Genomic DNA, 19,654 nt, shown 5'->3' on the forward strand with positions numbered 1-19,654 from the left:
TTAAACAAAAGACCATTTAACACTGTCGCCAACAAAATGGTTTCACTTTAGACCTCAAAAGGCATTTAATTTACACATTTGGACTGAAATAGTTTTTTTTAACAATTGGTTGTTTTGAACGGGTTCCACATTATGAATCATAGTTGCTTTGCTTTTGACTAACCTAACAAAACCAATCAATAGCTCAAAGGTTGTCCTGAGTAAATTCATCTCTTTAGTCACTCCAGAAGCTACTCTTAAGGGCATTGACCTGTCCAGAGAGCAGTGTTTTGCTTCACTTGCCTGCTTACTTTAGTACCTCATTGCCCCAAAACTGGTCTTTAAAAAGGAAAAAAACTACAACATCAGGTAAGTGGAAAGATTCATAAATGCAATGAATGTCATGATAAAGAAAGAGCAGTTTTGTTGGAACAGCTGTAAAGGTTTTTTGGTGATTCGTTTACTTTTCTTACCTCAGACACGATCCAAGTATAAAGTGGATCTTTATTAGTAATCCATCCATTGGTAGTAAAAATCCGATTGAACCTTAATTTTTGATTGGGAAACTAGCCATGTATGTTTAATAAAGTACAAAATTGACGACATCTCCGCTATGCTGCAAGCATATTTTTATTTATTTATAACCATTGTGGATTTTAATGCGCAAGCTATTAACACTGTAAATGCAGATTTGATTTTAACAAGTTAGTAAAGAGCAAACCTACAAAGTATACATTTGAAAAATCTCTTCCGAATTCGCAACAGACATTGTATCGCATGATTCCATGACTTGACTGACCACCAGAACTTGCACTGAACTACTTTTCCTGGGCTGGGTTCCCATTCCACCTCAGGCAGGATGAAGTTGTTGGCATGTACGTGGGCTTTGTGGGTACTTGCCTTCTGTTTGGCCCAGGCAACCAAAGATATCTGCACCGCAAAGCCCAAAGACTTATTTCAGCCAATGTGCATCTACCGCAACCCAGATCTTGAGGTACAACCAACCAAAGATCCCGAGAAGATCCCAGCTGGCACCAACCCTCGAGTGTGGGAACTGTCCAAAGCCAACAGCCTCTTCGCCCTCTCGTTTTTCAAGCAGCTTGCCGAAGGAAAGTCCAATGATGAAAACATCTTTCTGTCGCCGATTAGTATATCAACGGCTTTCGCCATGACGAAGCTAGGGGCTTGTAACACCACACTGGAGCAGCTCATGAAAGTAAGGCCAAGAAATCGTAACTTCAAATAAAGATCGATCACTTGAGCAGGTCAACAATTTCTCTATCCTTAACATGTAGGTGTTTCAGTTCGATTCGATAAAGGAAAAGACGTCAGACCAGGTTCACTACTTCTTCGCCAAGTTGAACTGTCGACTATACCGCAAAAAGCATGAGACGACAGAACTGATCTCTGCAAACCGTTTGTTTGGAGACAAATCTACGCTTTTTAATGAGTCCTTCCAGCACATCAGTGAGATGGTCTACGGAGCCAAGTTGATGCCTCTCAATTTCAAGGTTACGTTTCCATAAGTGCCTAATGTAGGGTATCTGATCCTTGACCTTATACTAATAAATCAAGTTTCGCCCTGCAGGAGAAACCAGATCTTTCAAGGCTGGCGATAAATGAATGGATTGCCAACAAGACGGAAAACCGAATAAAAGACACCCTGCCTGAAGATTCAATAGACTCCAACACCATATTAGTCTTGGTCAACGCTATTTATTTCAAAGTAAGTGAAGATGTAGAGAGGTACCTATTAAGATGCAATTTTTCCACCTATGCCAGTGGTGTCAAATCCTGCATCTGCAGGGCCATCTTCCAGCAGAGTTTATGCTGCGTTCACGCCATGCCGTAATTACTGTAAAAAAAGCTCCATATGCTTGGTACTCTGATGTCGTATACAGATCGGTCTGTACAGCACTGCTTCAACACGCCTTAAATCTGCAGTGGTCCGGTGGTAGAGAAGCCAAGAGGTACAAGTCGTAGCTTTCAGAAAATTACGAGTTTACCCGTTGTAATTACAAGTTCTACAAGCACGAGAAGGCTTTTTACAGTTCAGAATCGTAACATAAGTACGACATAGCGTGAACGTACCTTTAGCTCCAACCCTAATTAAACACAACTGAACCAGCTAATCAAGGTCTTCAGGCTCACTACAAACATTCAGGCAGGTTTGTTGAGCTGAACTCTGCAGGAAAGTGGCCCTCCAGGAGCAGGATTGGACCCCCTAACTTGTGAACTCTGTACAATAATTTTTTTTGCATTCTAGGGTCAATGGAAACACAAGTTTGATAAGCTAAATGTCATGAAGTCAGAGTTTCATGTGAGCAAGACATACAAGTGTCTGGTTTCCATGATGTACCAAGAGAGGAAATTCCAGTACACAGAAAACGCTGATGACAAGGTGAAGATCCTTGAATTGCCCTACAATGGTGGTGACATCACAATGGTGCTCATATTACCTACTGATGGTATAACCCTGTCGCAAGTAAGTCGATTATAAGCAAACAAAATGATTTCCTTAAAGATTTTGTTCTGTAGTCCTACATAACAAAACTTCATCCAATTAAGGTGGTGGCAAATATGACCCTCAAGAAACTTGTTGGTTGGTTACATGCCATGAAAGAGACCACAGTTTCAGTGCAGGTTCCTCGTTTCCGTATCGAGGACAGCTTCAGCCTCAAAGAGCAGCTGACAAAAATGGGCCTTGAAGATATTTTTAGTCCAGAAAAGGCCAGTCTCCCAGGTATGACATTAGGTTGATAAGAAAACTTGTTGCTATTTTTTAGGGATAGTTCACCCAAAAATGAACATTTTGTCATCATGTCATTCCAAACTTGTATGACTTTCTTCCTTCTGTAGAACCTAAAAGCTTCATAAGACTAGAGCACATTATGGTTCTTTAGGAATCTTGGTGTGATTACTATAAACTTCTGCTGTATGGAAGTGTGTTCCATGGAGACAAAAACATCATATGAGTTTGGAAAAAAGACAGGATTGTCATTGTCAGGGCAAACTATTGAGTTGATGACTGCACAATAATATTTCCCCATGACATGTTGCACTAGGGATGGTTGCTGATGATGGGCCAAACTTGTACATCTCTGACGCATATCATAAGGCCTTCCTTGAGGTAAGACGCATTCAGTAATTTTTGTAAAATCAAGTACCACCTTTTTATGATTTGCAATACCGCATTGCAAGAAAGTTTACCCAGTATCTTAGTCAACAGCCTGATTTTCCCATTTTTTAGGTGAATGAGGAAGGTAGTGAGGCGGCTGCCGCCACAGCAGTAGTGGCAACTGGACGTTCCTTAAACATCTTCCGGGATTATTTTGTTGCGGACCAGCCCTTCCTTCTGCTGATCCGTGAGTCCAGTATCAACGCCTTGATCTTCACCGGCCGAGTCGCAAATCCTTGTGGGAGCAGCTAATATGGATTGGAAATGGATTTGACAGTACAGGCTGAGGACGGTTATTGATCGTCCTTGTGGCTAATTTTTAACTTGACAAGGCTGCCTTGTTTCTTGCCTTATTGCTTAATAATGAGCATTAAATTTTTAACTGTGTTGTTTTTGTCAGTCCACCAAGCATGTACTGGAAACAAACATATTGAGGAGCAAGATGATGCAAATAGGATTTGAAAAATAAATAAATAAAATACTATGTACAGCCACAGAACAAGGATAAAACAGGTTTATTTTTTTTTCATATTAGAAATTTGGGTTTAGCAGTATCACACAATCGGGGCTTACATAATTATACATTTAAAGAACATAATCGAAAATCCTTCACAGTTACACTTAAAGTGCTTTATTTCTATTTAGAAGAATGGACTTGACACACTGTCAGTGGGGAAAAAAAACATAGTGGTTATTGTGAAAATGGCATTCACATTAATAATGATTAATCTTTTTGAATCCTGTACCTTTTTAAATGTGAAAAGTCAAACATTTTAACTAATCATTAAACTCTGATTAATTTCAAACAAACAATTATACCTTAAATCGCATATGAATATAATTTCTAGATTTTTAAACATATTTACTATTTCAATAAATATATTGGTTTGCTAATAAAACCAGAGAAATTGACTTCTAAGATAATGCTCATGTTTTGGGATTTGACTTTTTTCAAGAATAAAATACCTATTATATTTTGTTTTATTTCATGGTTATGTAAAATAAAATATTTTCTGACGTATGACTTTAATGAAAGTGATTAACATAAGACACATGGAAAGGCTATATTGCTTTTTGCAAGATAAAACAATATACCAAGACAAATCGTAAATGTCAATATTTTGGCTTCTCTTGGTGCAAATTTAGATGCCTGGAAATGTCTATATGTTTGGCCATTACAAAAGACAGACAACATGCAAATAAACAAATTCTACTGAAAAACAATGTCTTGTTTCCTTGTACAAAGACTCTTTTGAGGTAAGAAAACAACTGACAACTTTTTTTGACAATGCATCACATTTGCTTGCTTATTCAGACAGACTAAGTGTTGAAATATATATGTGGGCTATTTGCACTGAAGTGTCCACTTCTGAAATGTGCTGCATGTACAAAATATTTGCTCCAGAGGGACTTGCGACGAGACTGAACAAACAAATATGGCTCAGTGTTGTCATTCGGTCTTCCCAAAAAACTAAGTAGAGACATACACTGTATCACTTTTCACAAGCCAGACCATGAAAAACCAAACCAAAAACCATGAGGTAAATGTAATCGCTGAAACAAATTTGATCACATTTGCCAATATGCATAATTGCATTACAAATTCAGGACACGTGATTTTTTTTCTAGTCGAAATCAATTGGTCAACATTTGCACAATGTTTTATAAGATGTTGTGACTTATGGTGTGTTTTAATTCACCACTTTATCTGAAAGCAACTTGGCAATTTTGGAAATGAGGTGAAATATTGCTTCAAACGTAGATCCACACATTCAGTAACGTTGTTAGGATTAGACGTAATTTGGTTACGCACTACTTGTTCAGTCAATGCCAATAAACTGCAGTAGATGTATTGTCATACAGAAACATTAAATATTACAGCCTAATATATACACTGTAGCAACACATATATCCTCTGTCATGTTATTTAAAGCTTGAAAAACAAATACAGAAGCCAAACACATAATATTTGAATGAATAATATTGTTTAAAATCAAAGACAAACAGGCAGGTTGGTCAACCATCAATGTTTTGAAGGTCAACAAAGGGAAAACATGCTGAAAGTTATCATTAGCCCTAAAACTCAAATTAACATGATTAAATTTAGACTGCTAAAATGTGCAGTACAATAATTGGAATGACTGATTACAGATATAGATCCCTTATTAAATTGCAATTAATTCATTCACATAGAGATAATTTAAAACACTATCACCCTTATATCATTGGCATACACAAAACAGGCCCATGCCCCAAATCTAAATTTAAACTTAAAGGCCATAAAAAGAACCTATTTTCTTGATATATTGAAACATTAGGTTATGATAATGTTGTTTACAGACAAAATCATTTGCCCTTTTCTATTATCATGAGGTTGCATTGTTACAAATAAAAGCAATATCAACATGCTCTTTACCTGGGTTCTGCACTGTACAACAAACGTCAAATTATACAGTTTCAGGATTGTAATTCACTGCCACTGCTTCTGAAGTATGGGTATTTACACTGAGAGGAAATGTTCATATGCATGTTTTTTTTTTCTTTTTTCTGCTGCACTTGTGAAATTTGCTGACCCAAGTTACCCAGAGCTAGAAATTCCAAGTAAGAAAATCGGCTTGGTAAAACCCAAAAAGGTAAACACAAAAAGTAAACAGTGAGTTCCTGATATTTGTAAGTGTTTACCTGCTGACCTGTGTTCACAGATGTGAGTAAGGGTAAAAGTAAGTGTTGATTTGAAGTGAGGTGCACAAAATCCCTATTGGAAACATCAGTAGCTGATTTTTATAATATGCATCAAACCATTCCTAAAAAATCAGTCACAACCAAGTGTGATTCACAGCCTTATAAAAATGACAATAGCTTTACTTTCGCTTAAAACACCTTTGCTTTTGTTGATCGTTCTAGAAACTGCCTCCGTATAGTTATTACAAGTATAAATTTGTCTAAATATGCATAAGTGACATGTATATAGATATACAAATATTCTAAAAACAAAACAAAAAACACCCCCGCCCCCTCTTTAAGTGCCTGATGTAATCTCTTTTTTCCCCTTCTTCGCCCTCCAAATCTTAAGGGTTTAGAACTTCCATAATAAATTTCAGTTCCTTTGGTTACTGAAAGCTTCAGTAAATTCACGTCATAGCACCAGCTGGAAACATCTGTTCATAAGCCAAGTGTAAATGCACTTGATCCCAAGGTTAAAGTGCCTTCCATCAGATGAAGGGAAATCTTACACTCAGAGTCATTCCGTGGCATTTCAACGTTTCCCAGTCATCACAGACATACGGTTTCCGTTTTCCTAAACGGCATCGACAACACAGCCTGCAATTCTTGACATAAAAAAGGAAGGTTACGCCCTCTGAGAGACCCCTTCCCCCTGCTCAAACAAAATATAGTCAGAGCAGTAAAACAAGTTGGTGAGACTTGCAAATCTTAATGAGCGACATAGAAGCAGTTAAAAAGTATGAAAAGAAAAAAAACACTAAACATAAAATTCGGCCGAGTGCATCCACGCATCTGCGTGCGACAGATCGGTATTGCGTAGTGATGTGTGAAGAGAGGTAACTGAGCGGTCTATTGTAGCTTATCTGAGGTTGAAGAATTTCCTGTGTTTTATATCACTGTATTGTCAACATTCAGCAGCTGAGTTGTTGAGCTCGGAGATGTATGAAGGCCTTAACAGGAATTAAATGTGAATAAATAAAGTATGTAACTGCTATCCTCTACCATCATCTTTTCAACAGCGTGCCAATATCACAGTATTACCACCAACATTAAACAGTAAAATAATATGATCTGAGTGTTTTTTTGTAATAAACCCAAAGTTCTACAACTACTTCAACAATTGCAACAATTTCCTTACGTTGAGTGTGAGAAATGTGTTTCGGTTTTATGGCAGGCCGGATCGGCACTTAACACAAAACGAAAAAATAAATCAAGAATCTGATGTTAGGTCAGACCTGAGGGTCCCTAATAAAAAAACTGAACCCGTTTTCCTAAGCTTGCCATGGCTGGGGAGTGCAACGTCTAGCCCCAGATAAATTTTATTAAGATTGTCTCAAGGCAAAGTAGCGAAGGACTACGATGTCCTCTTATTTTAAAACTCATCTTCTGGCACAGAGAAGTTTGGCAATTTCAACGCAATTTGACCAAATCATGGCTAGAGCTTCTCTTTTTTGTTTATCCTGAAAGATTTGTAGTAGTACAAAAATATAAAAAAAGTAACATATAAAAGACAAGAAAGACTAAGAACAAAAAGAAAGAAAACATAAATCACTGCATCCAGTGGTGTGTGAGGTTGTTGGAGTGTGGCTTGTCTTCATATATTGACGTTCTGTTCAGTTTGTATGGTGAAGGTAGATGCGGTTTAAAGCGGAAATACCATTTATAAATCCCTAGAGAATACTATTCCTAGCAAACTGTTCCTTGCATCTTTGTTATGAAAAAAATAGAGGATCTTTGTCCAAGTAGGACGCAGAAGACTCTCCCTTTTTATCCGTTCCTTGTTGACAGCAGCTGAGAGAACCTCCTGCTCGCTCAACTGCAATTTCAGTGTGGATGGTGGGAGACAAGGGACAGAGGGATCTGTCCTGTGTCTCCCTAAACTTGCAATGTTTTCCTTTGAAGGGTTTCAGTCGGGCCCAGTGGTGGATACTGAAGGTTGGACCCCTTCTCCGAAGGACGAGCCAGCGCCTCCCCCTCCACCATTGCCCTCGGCTTCCTCCTGGGAGGGTGACTCATCTTCGTTCTGGCCTCCACGGGGGGTGACCGTGGTGGTCTCGGGCGAGGCACTGTGGGACACCTCCTGTGGAGCGCAGCCTGGATGGTTCTTGCGGAAGTGCTGGTTGAGAATAGCCTGGAACGGGAAGCTCTTGCCACAGACATGGCAATGAAAGGGCTTGTTTCCTGTGTGCTTACGGATGTGGTACTCGAGTTGGTCCTTGCGGGTGTACTTCTTCCCGCAGATTCGACAGACAAAGGGGGTAATGCCCATGTGTAGGCGCATGTGACGATCTAGGCTGCCCTTCTGGTTGAAGGACTTGCAGCAGTAAATGCAGGTGAGACGGGGGTTGTAGCGGAACCACCGGTCACCTACCTGTTCTCGTAGGTACTCCTCGTATCCCCCCATGTCAAACACAGCTTGTTCCTCTCCCTGTAAGGGAAAGGTAAGAAGTCATTGTTTGTTTTCATGATCCCCACCCAATTTCCACATTGCAATCAAATTGAATTGCACTTTAAAATTTTTGCTAGCAATGTAACCAATCTATAGTTTCTTATTTGCTTAATAAGGCGTGCTTCACTGATATTAATTTGAAACTAAGTTTAAATGTCAAGTCTTGATCAAGTCTTCTACATTTAGGATGCCCAACCTGTGAGGTGGGGAGTCTCTGATCGTCGACTCTTCCTGGGGACTCACTCTTGGCTCTCTGGCGATCAGCCATTACCACCACACTTCCTGTTGGACTAAACCTGAAAGAAAACCCCATAACAGGTTAAATCTTTAACAGTACACATGTTAACAGAATAAAATGTAGCACATTTTAAAGCATCACACCTGGATTTTTCAAACCTTAAAACCAACATGAAATTTTTTGTAACTCCAATATGCCATATTTCAGAGTGGAATGGGATGCTTATACCATGCAAAACCAAAATGTAGTCTGTGACTTATTAGACTTTATCCACCTTGAATTGTCTGGATCATAAAAAAAAACGTTTGAAGGCGAGGGGCTGAGAAGTAAGATGGCTTGGTGACAAGTCAAAAGAGATAGAAGAGGTATTACATTTTGATAAAGGAAAATAAATAAAGAATTTCTTTGGAATAACATAAACTGATGAATTATGTGCAATAATACAAGGAATATGTATACAATTTTACATGGGGTACATTTTTATTTCCTTTTGACAGTGAAAGTGAACTTCCAAAAGATTTTACACACCTCTCTGTTTCACTGAAGCTACTGGACGGCTGAGAACCTTTCCCGCCTCTTCCTCCTTCCTGCACCAGTGTGCTGCGTCCTGAGGTGTCAATCATCACTGTCGGCCCCTCCTCGGCCCCACTGCCCTCTTCTGCCGATGCCTGAGTCTCTGCCCCCATCCACTCCTCCATCCTCTCTGTCTTAATTCGAAACCCTTCCACAATCCGCACATTTTCCTCTCCACCTCTCTCCATCTCAGTCCCTGTCTCAACATACCATTGCCCGGCACGGTTAATACGGAGAATGGGCTCTTTCCCAGATCCCACCTCCTCCGAGCTAATGCCGCTGTGCTCCACTATCTGAGGGCTCATGGACTCCCCAGGGGGACTGATCTCTCGGACTTCCCTCACATCACGGATGTTGATCACCCCAGTGTTGATCAATCGGGAGTTGGTATGTCTTGGACTTAGGGAGCGGGACAGACCTAGTGCCGCCCCAACTCTTCCTGACTCAATGGTTTGATTGGTGGTCCTGTGGGCCCCATTTCCGAGCTCCTCCTCCACATCCGATAGACTGATTTTAAAGTGAATTCCCTCTAAAATCTGGGTGCAGCGGTCAATTATGTGCTGCATCTGGAGGAAGCTGGCAGCCGTCAGGTAGCTGATGATATCGGCAAGCTGCAAGCACAAGCGTCCCGTGTAGCAAAAAGAAAGGAGCTGTTCAAACACGGTTGGGTTGCGGATCACTGATATGGACACGGTGCTCATCTCGCTCAGTGACATGTGGTCCCTAAAGTAAGGGGAGCTGGCGGCGAGGACCACCTTGTGGGCACGAAAACTGTGGCCCTGAACATTGACCACAATGTCACACAGACGGCCCTGTATTCGCAACTGGTTCAGGTGCGACAGGACGGAGTTGCTGAAGTCTGGTATATCAAGTTGAATGCTTCCTGCTCGTTCCATGCGGGCTGCCTATTGCGTTGCTTTTCAAAGCTGCTGACAAAAAACAAGATGCGTTAAGGATACTGGACAAGACACAGTTGGACTTTTTGAGCATGTCAGCAATAAAATCCATTACAACATCCCAAACTTAAACTGCATTATTAGCAAACAATGTTAAAGGTGATGTGTATACAAGTACTTTCTCATATCCCAAATTTATATACAGAGAAAACTATTAAGTTAACCATTCAAAGGTTGATTCCCACAAAAAGTATGAACACTGTCTCTCTGTGGTGCGACCAATGGTCAATGGGAGAGTGTTCAGGAAACCTGTTTGAAAAACAGTAACTATAGATGTTCTTATAGAAATAAATATGCATTACCATACAAACAGCACATCTTTTTAATTAAATAATATGCTAAAAGCAGTATGTCAAATGAGCATTGTGTCAAGAAACAGTAGGTGAAAACTTTGGGTAGTAGACAGATTACATCTGCAGTTAGTTAGTACTGAGGTGTGCAGCCGGAGGCAACCTTCCTGTCCCATAAGTGTTATGAAACTGAGGAGCTGTCAAAAAGCTGACAAATAAAAATAGTTAGAGACAGGTGGCTCTTTCCACATCTAAGAGCTACAGGTAACAAGAATGTTGGTCAGCCTAGTGAATTATTCATCAAAATAGAACACACTCTGATAGTATGGGATTTGTTTGGCTAGAACAAATGTAACTGGCATTTTCATTCAGAAAGTAGCAAACAACACATACTCAAGACACAATCTCGATGTGGTACAACATGACTTGTGGGTACATTTCCCCTTCCTACTTCCTGTAAAGTCATATAACTATACATTTGTAACCTAAGCCATTTGCAGTGCAAATGCAAAATTCCACAATAAGTGACCCTGTGTAGTCCACTTTGCATGGAGCTCTTGGTCAATGGACATGAATATGGACAAAACATTTACATTTCACCTTCAGCAATTGACTAGATATTTTTGTAACACTTTGCATTACAATGTAACATGTTGAACAACTTGCATTACAATGCTGAATAATGGATAACTACATTTTTGGGTTAACAGCAGCAATGACAACAACCTGTTCAATTACAAGCTTGTGCAATTACAAGCAGTTTCACAAACATTATACATACATATTTCATTAATAATATAATGCAGCTATGCAATTAAACCGTAGCATTGACTGTAACATTGTAATGTAAAGGGGCCCCTTTTAAAAAAGAAAGAAAGTTACATTTGCAGTGAGATGCAATTTCTTTACCTCACCTTTTTATTACCAGGCACAAAAATCGCTCCACTATATTTTTCGGCACAGTTGCACTTCTTTATGGCTACAAACCACAGCTGTTAGAGAGCAAAGTTGCCATTTTTTCATTGCATAGGTCAGAAGGTTTGATTCGCAGTGTTACTTTGTCTCTCTCTGTTTTTGACATAGTATCGGGCGACGGCGCAGGGCAGCTGTAACCGGCGGCGTGGCACCTCAGTTCGGTTTCAGTAACACACTGCAGCGCGGTGATGCGATGAAGCCTACCCGAAAAACACGCACACACCCCGGCACAGAGAAGACAGGGAGGTGCCTTACCCCGGTCCACGCCAAATTTATATGTAAAAAATACAATGCCAAAATGCGAGTTTCCTTTTACGACACCCTGTTTTGAGTAATTTGGCATTGAATTCCCCCCATTTCACGATCGCTATTAATCGCTATACTTATCGCCAGGGATTCTGCTGTCGCTTTCGGTTCCTTCGCCGCTCTCTTATTCCCCCATGTATATCATGAGCCAATGTACAGAAAACGGCATTCTGGGAAATGTAGTTCTGTCGCTTCGCAGCCACAGCAACTAGCAATGGGGAAACTCGGCCAAAAGGACTTATGCTCCCATGATGCTTTGCTTTACCATCGCCGTGAAAGTGGGTAAAGAGTTTGGTTGCATTTTTTGGTGACAGTTTCCTCCTCTAGCCTATTGTATGTGTGAGTGGGAGTAGCCTATAAAGATATAAATGAAGAGACATTTACTTACTGAAATACTGTATGGTGTTATAAACATTAATATTTTGCATTTGATGGATAAATAACGCATATGTAAAATAAACTCTGGTAGGACAATGAAGGCCTGTGACATCAATCAAACTGAACCCAATAAATAGAAAAAAAAGTATTAGTCATGTCCTAACTAAAATAAACTTTTTTAGGTAGGCCTAATTCATCCATTATTCATACCTTGCCATCAACTATTCGCATTGTGTTCACAATCATATTCAAATTATTTCAATATTGAATTATAATGTTTATTGTCATAATAATGCTTTGGTTCGCTGTTGACTTCATCATTGCGTTATCAACATCTTTGTTTCCATCCATTTAACTTGTCACAATAATTTCTATAATTTCTACATTCTCGAGTTGCTTCTACATTTTCGTCATCAGTAATGAAATTCCATTTTAATTTGCATTATTATTAGAATAATATTATCCTAATAAGTATAACGATAACATTGAGGGGAAAATGCGTTTTTGGATAAAAAAAAAATCCTAAAAGGGTAGTTTATTCATAACATGGGTCTATTTATCAACATCAAGATTAAAATATAGGCTTTATGTATGTATAAAGGATAAGCAATGTACATCTCAGGTCACACAACAAATGATATGTATGCTCATACTTGCAGGGTAATTATCTAGAATATTACAGTAATGTAAAGAAGCAAACTGTTTGCAGTAAAGCTATACCCATCTTGAAATAGACGTGTCTTTTCAGTGTAGGCCTAAATGTGTACATGATAAGCATTTAAGCTTTTCGAATGAATTATTATTATTTGTGAAAATCTTGCGTTACAGTGTTACAGTAAAAGTTATGACGTTATGAATAAGCCATTTCAGCAGGTATACAGTAGGTGGCGCTATTTGCTCATAAATGTGAACATTTTTGCCACTGTGAATGAATCAGTTACATTTACATTCATTTTTATTATTTTTAATTTTGTTCTCTTTAGGAGTTAATAAAATTGTCATATAATTTAAGTGTATCTATGTAATCATTATTGTTTAATTAAAATTCAATTACAAAAACGGGGTCCAAAAGTCTATTACCACTTGTAAAAATGCTTCTTTTCTAAATGCAATAGATAGATAGATAGATAGATAGATAGATAGATAGATAGATAGATAGATAGATAGATAGATAGATAGATAGATAGATAGATAGATAGATAGATAGATAGATAGATAGATAGACTTATGTTTAATTACAAATTATATCCTCAGCATAACGAATTGAGTTTAACTTTAAATAGTTGATGTAAAAAAACAGCATGTCCCAGTATTCAGTATATCTGCCTTAAAGGGATAGTTCACCCAAAATGTCATTACTTTCTCACCCTCAATTTGTTTCAAACCTGTATGAGTTTCTTTCTTCTGTTGAACACAAAAGAAGATAATTTGAAGAATCTCAGTTACCAAACTGTTTTTGGTCCCCATTGACTTCCATAGTATTTTCTTTTTCCATACTATGGAAGTCAATGGGGTCCATCAGCTGTTTGGTTACCGACATTCTTCAAAATACCTTCTTTTGTGTTTAACAGAAGAAAGAAACAACTTGAGGGTGAGTAAATGATGACAGAATGTTAATTTTTGGGTGAACTATCCCTTTAAGGACAGTAGCAGCTGATGGTTTTGTGTCAAACTCGATGACAATGTTCTCCAGAATTATTTGAGAATTATGCAAAGAGCATTAAGCTTCAATAGAAGATTATCATACCTTTTTGTCTAATATGTTTGTTTTTCTTTACTTTATTTCCATTAATTTGATTCTGCGTGGTCTAAAACTTTTGGAATTCTAAATACTAAACAAAACATTAAATACATAAAATATAAATCCCAACTTTGATTTCTTTTTCATCAACAAAATTTATTAACAACTAACAGAACAAAAACACAGGCTAGATGTTACAATGTGCAACAGTGAACAGAAGATAAAACTGGCTCATGATTTGATTGTATGTATGAGGAACATATGGATAAATAGAACCTGTACATTAATAAACCAGCTGGAATTCTGTTTTATTGTGACATGTCATCAGACAAATGTAATCTTAAATTCTCCAGATCTTTCCATTCCATCAAATTAATTTCATTAGAGTTGAGCCATGCAACCCACCAAAGACAAAACTGGGTGGCAGAGCAGAGCAGATCAATGTGCACAAGCTATAATACATGGCGTACTATCAAAGTAAAATAATAAAATATATTTACAATTAATAAACACAACACTTAGTTCCATCCCTCCAAGTTTCAAATTTATTGGAACTGTTTCAAGATAAATTAATATTGACAGCTAATGTACATGCACACTCTTCTACAACAACAGTTTATTTGTTGAAAGGTGAAGAAAAAACAAATACATTTACAAAATACATTCTGGATCAGGGGAGAAATAACATCCTAATACCATAGTGTTAACTCAAAGAAACACAAGTACCTCTCGACCGCATTTCTTCAATTTAATTTACAAAAATGTAGTACAAACAACCATAACAAGCTATTATGTTTCACACCAATCCATTTTAGACCGAGTCAGTAATGCCTATGTTGTTCTCAAGGAGCAATTCCCTGAAAAGTGCATGTCTACAGGAATCCATTTGACTGGGATAAAAAAAAAAAACACAATGAATAACAGTTGGTTAAGTGCTTCCCTAAGTTGCGGAAAAGTTTCAATAGGCGGTCTGTCAGGAATGGCAGAAGACTTAAATCTAGGCGCAAGCTGGGGCTTCCAAAAAATCCTGGTTTCTCCCAGCACTCCGCTACCGTTCGACGAGGACGCTGAAGACCGAACAAACACACTCATTCAGACAAACACTTGCTACGGATTGAGACGGAAATAAAGAAGATAGTCCCTTTAAGAAGAAGAGGTGATATTCCCAGAAGACACTATGGTTTCCCTGGGCGAGTATTCGGGCTCGTCCTTATTGGGGTGGGAGGAGTTGTCTGACTTGCTCCTGCTGAACTCGGCGCCCATGATGGGTCTGGAGAACTTGCCCGCTGGTTGGCAGCAGACGGCACAGTTGAGCATCTTGATGAAGGCCCGGCGCATCTCGTTGCTGGTCAGGGTGTAGATCAGAGGGTTCATGGCGGAATTGAGCACGGCCAGAGCCAGGAACCACTCGGCCTTGTAGAGGATCGGGCAAGAGCGGATCTGGCAGGCCACGTCGAGCAAGAGCAGGATGAAGAGCGGCGCCCAACACGCTATGAAGCAGCTCAACACTATGATGACGGTCTTCAGCAGGGCCATGGACTTCTCCGAACTCTTATTGCTGCCGCGGCCATTGGACACTTTGCGGAAGACCAGCTTGCGGCTCCGCGTGCGGACCAGGGCGTAGATGCGGGCGTACAGGATGACGATGGCCATGAGGATGACGCTGAATACGGTGGTGCAGAAGAGGATGTAGGTCTTGTGGTAGAGAGGCAAAACTGTGGAGCAGTTGTTCATGCGCTCGATGCAGTTCCATCCCATGATGGGTAAGCCACCCAAGATGGCAGCGATGAACCACACAGTGCTGATCAGCATGAAGACCCGGCACGTTTTGCCATTGTTGTGGAGCTTCATCTTCAGCATGGTCAGGTGTCGCTCGATAGCAATGGCCAAGAGACTAAACACTGAAGCAGCCAGAGCCACAAACATACTCCCTTCCCTGAAGAACCACTGCGTTTGGGTCAACTTATACGTGTTGGCTCCCGACAGCAAGATGTTTGCCGTGTACACAACCCCGGCCAGTAAGTCTGACAAGGCCAAGTTCCCGATGAAGTAGTACATGGGCTTGTGGAATTTCTTGGTCCTCCAAATAGTGAGGAGAACCAGAACATTTTCCAGGATGATGAAGCAGCACACGATGATGAACACGACAGAGTCCGCTTTGAGTCCCGGGTCCTTGTCGACATTACGAAATTTCCCAGTGAAGTTGTAGTGTCTGGCGATTAGGTCATCCATGGTTCGCACTGGCTTGGTACTTTTATATCCAATGTGCAACCCACCACAGGCCACAGAGGGGTGCTGGTGGACTTGGGAAGCTGGGTATCCAGTTCTCCTCTCAGTATGATGTCATGTAAGCAAGGTTTTCTCAAGTCAGGTAAAAATCCTTACAGAGGATGAATGCTGTCCACAAATCCAAAAACTGCATCATGAAAACGCTAGAAGAAATAAATTGCCATAAATTAGAACACTGGAACGGCATATTAGCCTTGTATAATAGAATAGTTATATTTCTTGATGTTATGAACACAGCTTCACTGAAAACTAGTTTATTTATTTATTTATTTATTAGGAAAAGAACGGGACAAAAACGATTAAAAATATATAATATCTAAATGAATAATTTTCTAGTTAAAATATAATAATTAACGATAAAATGTTTGTCAAAAAAGTTTCAGTAGCCTACATGTAGAACATAGGGAAAATGCGATTCATAATTTAAAATAATCCCGCTAAATTAGAACGCTATTCGAATGTCAAGTATTCGCTACTGGAATGTTCGGTGTTCTCTTTTTGATACGAACGCAGCAATGTAAAATTTAGACGACATACCAAGAAATGCCACAACAGATATATATTGTTTTTCAATCATATAGCAACACTCGTAAAGCAACATTTCATACAGCCTAGCATACTGGGAATATAAAAACGTAGGCTATTTCTAATGTAAGAAAATTAAAACCAAAGCAAATTAATAATTTACTTTTTGTTAAAAAATGTTTTTGTTAAACCCAGAAAACGGAACAATCGCGCTAAATAATGCTTTACATTTTAAATATTCGCTCTTTGAATTTTCGATATAATTTTGTGATTACTAATTTTAACAGTGTCAAATTTATACATGACAAGAGATGTCAAAATAGCAATGAAGAAATAGTCATATTCACGAACAAAAATATTCTGTTATAATTTACACTAACATTTATAACTGTGTATAACTAACTTTTATAGTAAAACGTAAGACTTACTGACGGTTAAGATCGCTGTCGCATGACATTCGGAAAGTTAAAGATTGAACAAGAAGAGTTTCTCTTACCTTTAAACTCCAGACCAAACGTCTTGACCGTGTAATCATGCAATATTCATGCAATATGGCCAGATATCAAAGGTTTGGTATTTATCGCATCGCTTGCGTCTCGTGTGGAGGATTGTAGGGGTAATTTTTCTCTGAATGGAGAGAGACTGGACAGCCAATTCTCCCCTCTGCAGTTCAGCCCACCAGTTTCATAGCCCTCCCCCTTCCCTCAGAATCATTACCCTCTTATTATTCCACAGCATCCAAAGCTCTTCAAGACATTCCAAAACAATAAACTTCAAACACTGCGATAATAAAGAATGGCACGATATTTCATATAATATAGTTATAGTTCATTAAAGAAAAAGATCTGATTTGTATTATGTCAAATCACATTATGCTAAATTCAGATTAACCCCATATCCCTTGTTCTTTTGTTTCTTCCTATGGGAATGTCCCAGCTGCGTACAGACTCACCCCAAACACCACGACCTGAACAGGGTGGGCAGGCCAAGCATGACTGCTCATCTACCCCCCATTTGCCCTAATTTCAACTCAGCATTAATCACTTGTGCTACCCGGTCTGTTCAGGTCTACTGCTCTCAATGGCCCCTAAAGCTCTATTGCAGGTCCAGAGGCCTGTGCCTCTTTGATGTGTCAGGGATTTACACCTTCAAGGAACATCTTCATAGTTGGATTAATAGATTTATTCCCAGTCAGTGGTGATCTGCATCTTGTGATATTTTTATGTTTTGAATATAAAGTGGCCCCAAAAAGTGTTAAGCTACCCGTTAGTCATTGTTCATCCATCCACCCATAAATCTCTCGGATGTGTCGCAGGCCAAACAGAGGTTAAAAAAACGTTGTGATCACCGTGATGTGGGGAAAAACAGACTCAGTGTTGGTGGTTGCCAGGGTGTTCTGAGTGGTTGCTAGGGTGTTGCTATGTGGTTTTTAGAGTGTTCTGGGTGGTTGCTAAGGTTTTTTTGAGTGGTTGCTATAGGGTGTTCAGTCACAGAGTCTTAAAGACACATCCTCAAGGGCGACTGTTCATGTTAAAGCAGCTTCTTCAAAGATCAGATCGAGAGGTCAAGGTTGCAAAGGGTCGAAGTTCACACACCCGGCGCTGCTGTGAGAAAACCTGCAGCTGTATATGGGATTGGGGGGTGGGAATAGGGCAAAGTTGAACAGGGAGTAGTATTTTTAATTGTGTTTCTCTGTCTTCACCTATGGTACTCTTTCACAGCTTCAGAGAAAAGAGAAAGGCAATAGTCCCATTGGGGGTGAAAGTATTTGGTGTGTCTTCTTAGAAAGTTCTTCAAACCAAATTCTGAGCAACGGCGCACTGGCATGAAACATGATGTATGTACTGGGGTTACAGAACATTTTACAGGTCTTGACATTTGTTTCTTTCCTTTTCCCAGCCTTTCACCTAACATGCCATGTGTTTCCTGTCAACTCCTCGCCTCATTCCTTCCCATGGCAACAAAACGCGGATGATTTTCGGGCATTAACTAGATCATTATGTAAACATTCCATGGAAAGTGCCCGCAGCATCGTGCACAATTTCTACATAAGTCTTTCAACACTAAATCTGTACATTCTTCGGCACTTAGTATGCAGTTCACATTTTGGGATCAAAAAAGCTTTACAATTAGTGCCAAATTGATGATTGATGGATCCAAAGGATGTTTGACCCATGCAGAAAATATTACAAATCCTGTTTCCATCACATGGCTCACATGACTCTTTGAGGCAAAACATTAAAAATAAAAACATAAAAGTTCTGGGTTAAAAACAAGTCTTCTCCATTCATCCCTCAATTTACAGAAACAAACAAAAATGCATTTACAATAACAATTTTTATGAACTTTTTTTTAACCTTTTATATAGATTTTTAGACTTTTAGTAGAATTTTATTCAATTACAATTTTAAAAAATAATTTGTCAATTTATCATTAATTAAATAATAATAATAATTATTATTATTATTATTATTAACAATAATAATAATTTATCAAATTATAATATAATAATAACGATTAAATTAATACATTTATTATTTAATATTTTATATAACCGTTTATTTAATTGTTTTTTATATTTGAATTATTATTATTATTCATAGATATTTTTAAATGTTTCATAAAATAAATAATTAAATATTTTTATTATTTTAATCATTTATTATTTAATTTGTTTAATTGGAATAAATGAATTAATAAAAATAATAAAAATAATAATAATAATATACATTTAAATAATTAGTATATTTATTATTTACATATTTAAATACTTTTAAGTATAATAATACATTTAAAAATAAAACTAATACATGTACTTTTTAAAATATTTAAAATAATATTAATAATAAATTGATTGACTTACTGACTGGGACTGGTTCATTGATTCATTGATTTATTGATTGACTGACTGATTATTGATTGACTGACTGATTCATTGATGGATTGATTCACTAACCAAAACAATGGCCAAAACTGGCCAAAACAATCTGTTACTTTAATTTCCTATTATCACTGTAAAGCTGCTTTAAAACAATCTATTGTTAAAAGTGCTA

At 38.4% G+C, this 19,654-nt stretch overlaps 3 protein-coding genes across 6 annotated transcripts; 1 reads left to right on the forward strand and 2 right to left on the reverse strand.

The window, feature by feature from the left end:
- Positions 1–191: 191 nt before the first annotated feature.
- serpinc1 (serpin peptidase inhibitor, clade C (antithrombin), member 1) lies at positions 192–4,381 on the forward strand. Of its 4 annotated transcripts, none has more exons than XM_077226283.1 (8): positions 192–348; positions 745–1,195; positions 1,275–1,490; positions 1,568–1,705; positions 2,246–2,464; positions 2,548–2,722; positions 3,045–3,109; positions 3,230–4,381. In XM_077226283.1, the coding sequence occupies exons 2-8, from the start codon at positions 839–841 to the stop codon at positions 3,407–3,409; spliced, it is 1,350 nt and encodes a 449-aa protein (XP_077082398.1). In that variant the 5' UTR covers positions 192–348; positions 745–838; the 3' UTR covers positions 3,410–4,381. The 4 variants fall into 4 exon arrangements, with proteins under 4 accessions (XP_077082398.1, XP_077082401.1, XP_077082399.1 ...); XM_077226286.1 differs by having other exon boundaries at positions 209–348; positions 838–1,195; XM_077226284.1 differs by having other exon boundaries at positions 211–348; positions 834–1,195.
- Positions 3,657–11,835, reverse strand: zbtb37 (zinc finger and BTB domain containing 37). Its single transcript, XM_077226282.1, has 4 exons — positions 11,302–11,835; positions 9,097–10,067; positions 8,527–8,626; positions 3,657–8,309 (listed from the first exon to the last, which is right to left on the reverse strand). Exons 2-4 carry the CDS (start codon positions 10,035–10,037, stop codon positions 7,788–7,790), a joined length of 1,563 nt encoding a protein of 520 aa, XP_077082397.1. The 5' UTR covers positions 10,038–10,067; positions 11,302–11,835; the 3' UTR covers positions 3,657–7,787.
- Positions 11,836–13,922: 2,087 nt separating this feature from the next.
- On the reverse strand, positions 13,923–17,574 carry s1pr1 (sphingosine-1-phosphate receptor 1). Its single transcript, XM_077226288.1, has 2 exons — positions 17,098–17,574; positions 13,923–16,219 (listed from the first exon to the last, which is right to left on the reverse strand). Exon 2 carries the CDS (start codon positions 16,017–16,019, stop codon positions 14,931–14,933), a length of 1,089 nt encoding a protein of 362 aa, XP_077082403.1. The 5' UTR covers positions 16,020–16,219; positions 17,098–17,574; the 3' UTR covers positions 13,923–14,930.
- Positions 17,575–19,654: the final 2,080 nt, after the last annotated feature.

The sequence above is a fragment of the Siphateles boraxobius genome, unplaced genomic scaffold (assembly GCF_051911475.1).
Source record: "Siphateles boraxobius isolate OS27281-9 unplaced genomic scaffold, OSU_SipBor_1 13, whole genome shotgun sequence".
NCBI classification, from domain to species: Eukaryota; Metazoa; Chordata; class Actinopteri; order Cypriniformes; family Leuciscidae; genus Siphateles; species Siphateles boraxobius.